The sequence below is a fragment of the Vollenhovia emeryi genome, unplaced genomic scaffold, assembly GCF_000949405.1.
Source record: "Vollenhovia emeryi isolate VEMERY1.0 unplaced genomic scaffold, V.emery_V1.0 DF940972.1, whole genome shotgun sequence".
Taxonomy (NCBI): domain Eukaryota; kingdom Metazoa; phylum Arthropoda; class Insecta; order Hymenoptera; family Formicidae; genus Vollenhovia; species Vollenhovia emeryi.
In genome coordinates, this window is record NW_011965394.1 from 1 (window position 1) to 3,061 (window position 3,061).

Sequence of the window (3,061 nt, forward strand, 5' to 3'; positions counted from 1 at the left end):
GCCTATCAGGGCGTTGAAGCCGGCAGTCCGGGCGCGGGTATGGAGGGGCCGTCTAGCCAACGTCCTCTCATACCCTTGTGAGGGGGGATAGTTCCCTCGCGAACTCCAGCCTGGGGCCAGGGTGAGCGACCGAAAGGATCGGCACGCGCCCTGACTCTGGGGCGAGTATAAAACTTTAGCATAATAGTGGGCCTGGCCGTCTCCAGGGACTTTTTCTGTAAATTCACTGGTTGGGATAGGGGTGGCACCCCAACAAACGGCATCTCCGCTTCCCAGCCCTTTATTAGGGCAAGTCTAACCCCGGGATAGATCCCCCACTGAGGTGGGGGTCCCATAATGGGCGAACGGGAAGATAACTATTATATGCATCATGAATTCCACCACAAACATAAAAAAGACGAAAGGAGGAAATACAGGGGTAAGTGGCATAAAGGCTGCTAAGGGAGCAGACAAAGGCACGTCTGCCTCGACGAAAGGAGAGGTCCGAAGGGCCCCGCGAAAAAGAACGAGAGGGGGAACAGCGCAGGATTCCCAGGAACCGGGAACGTCCTATGTCGAGAAGAAAACAGTGGACAAGGGGGTGCTGGAAGGCTCGGACACGGAGGTAAACATCACTGAGGTGTCAAGTGAGTCGGACAGCGAGGGGAGCTTTGTGCCAGCCAAGATAAGGAAGAGGGGAAGACCTCCCACAACGGGTGTCCACCTCATGGCGCAGAAGAGGCAAGAGCATAGGAAGGAGATCAGAAAGCTCCAAGAGGAGAAGAGAGCCCTTATGGAGATACTGGATCCTAGGGTTCTCCCACGGTCACGCATGCGGGATACAACGCCCGAGAGGGAACTAAATCGACAGTTTCTGGACATGACCGCGGAAAGGATTGCATCAAATATGTATGAGAGCATCGACGTGGTGGAGAAGGTTGCTAGGCGATCGTCACACTTAAAGGGTACGTTCGTGAAAGCGCTCGTAAATTCATCGAACACCCTTAGAGCAGCGGTGATGGCCTTTGTGCGAAAGGCCACGGTCTCTCGGGAAGGGACCGCAACTCACGAAGAGGAAGATGTGAGCAGAGGTCTCCGGGAGAAAGTGAGGGAACTCGAAAACCAACTGGCAGAGGCGGAATGTAAGAAGGTCCAGGAGGAAGCCGAGAAAAACAAGTCCAGGCCCGGACAAAGCGACGAGGGGATGGAGCTAGACGCGGAGGAGTTGGAAACTCCTCCCCCACTGGCCCCCGTGACCACCACCTTCAAGAAACCGGTGGTGGTGATCAAAAGAATGGAGCCCTTCAAAGGAGCGGTGAAGGTTCTCCGCCCCGAAGTACGGGGGCGAACAAAGGAAATAGAGGAGGACCGAGAGGAGGCTATGAGCGGTGCAAGGCGGGTGATGGAGGGGATCTCCATCGATACCATCGCGAAGGAAGAAGACCCCACACTTATGCGCGCAAAGCTGGAAGACATAATACTTCGCTGTCAGGGAGTGTTATCCAGACTCCCGGTCAAGGAGGGCAAGGGCGAGGGGAAGGTGGCAGACCGCGCTGTCCCCCGACTAACCCCCCCTGACAAAGGGAGGGGGGGGTCGCGGGGTAGGGCGGAAAGAACCAAAGGAGCTTCGACGAAGCCAGATAATAAGGAGATGCCGAAACAACAAAGAACGTCGAGGCAGATGCAGGCAAAGGTTCCACAGAAGGAGGAACAACCAAAGGCGGTGAAGAAAGCAGACCCCCCGCAACGGAGAGAAACATATGCGGAAGCTGCCAAGAAGCCGGCGAGGAGGACACAACCTGAGGTGGGGAAAAGGGCACCCTCTCAAGGACCCAAAGGGCGTAAAGAAGGAAAGAACGCCCCCAGGAAAGGCGAAGCTGAGACCCAACCAGCGGCGGACAAGAGGAGTCCCAAACAAGCGAAACGACGGACTCCAAGAAGCGAGGCGGTGGCTATCTCATTCCCTGCGGGAGAATTCGCGCAGGGAATGAGAGAAATTAGGTCCAAAATTGACTTGGACAAATTGGGGATCGGCCCTCTGAAACAGAGGAAGGCCCTAACCGGGGCCCTAATCCTCGAAGTGGCAGGGGAAAAGAAGACGGAGAAAGCAAACCTGCTAGCTGAACAAATACGTAAAGCAGTAGGCAACAAGGAGGGAGTCCGGGTCATGAGACCGTCCAAAATGGGGGAAATCCGCATTAAAGATTTAGACGAGTCGGTGACTCAGGAGGAGCTCCAAGAGGTAGTCGCGAAAGCTGGAGAATGCGACAAGACGGAGGTCAAAGTGGGACAGCTAAAGACGGCCCCAGGGGGCATGATCACCGTCTGGGTGCAATGCCCACTGGCTGTGGCCAAAAAAGTGGCCGAGAAGAGAAGAGTTAGGGTGGGATGGGCGTCGGCAAGAGTCGAACTGCTTGACGCTCGCCCACTCGTATGCTTCCGCTGCCTAGAGCGGGGGCATGTAAGGCAGCAATGCCGGAATCCTGTAGACAGGAGCGGAACCTGCTACAGGTGCGGGCAGGAGGGGCACAAGGCCCAAGAGTGCACAGCTGTCCCGCAATGCTCGGTATGCGTATCGAGAGGACTGCCAGCCAAACATAAAGCTGGCGGAGCAGCCTGCCCCCCGCTATCAAAAAAGGCCGAAAAGAAGGCAAGACAGGCGGGTAGGCAGAAATCCGGAGGGGGAGAACACAAGGGGGTCAGGAAAGAAGTCAAAACAGCCGAGCAGGCTATGGAGACGGAACCCCTGGCTGAGGTGCAACAGAGAGCCGGACCAGCGGCAATCATAGGTGGAGAAGGCCAGGAGGAGGCCGAAAGGGCGTCGCTTTCAACGTGTTGAAAGTGATGCAGGCGAATGTGGCCCGCTCACGCCAGGCGCAAGACGTTTTCTTGCACAGCCTGGCGGAGAGGAACTGCGGGCTAGGTATAGCCTCCGAGCCGAACAGGGTGCCCAAACACCCATGCTGGGCGGGCAGCTCGGATGGCTCGGTGGCTGTAACTTGGAGGAGGACGAAGGAGAGGCACATTCCGACGTCGAAAATTGGCGGCGGTGAGGGATGGGTTGCGGTGAGATGGGGACCAC

At 56.8% G+C, this 3,061-nt stretch overlaps 1 protein-coding gene across 1 annotated transcript; it reads left to right on the forward strand.

Annotated features, from left to right (window-relative positions):
* Window positions 1–370: 370 nt before the first annotated feature.
* On the forward strand, window positions 371–2,818 carry LOC105571246 (actin cytoskeleton-regulatory complex protein pan1-like). Its single transcript, XM_012028713.1, has one exon. The coding sequence runs from the start codon at window positions 371–373 to the stop codon at window positions 2,816–2,818; it is 2,448 nt and encodes an 815-aa protein (XP_011884103.1).
* Window positions 2,819–3,061: the final 243 nt, after the last annotated feature.

Coding starts and splice junctions, on each gene's coding strand:
- LOC105571246 (XM_012028713.1), top strand. CDS start 371: ATGAATTCCACCACAAACATAAAAAAGACGAAAGGAGGAAATACAGGG.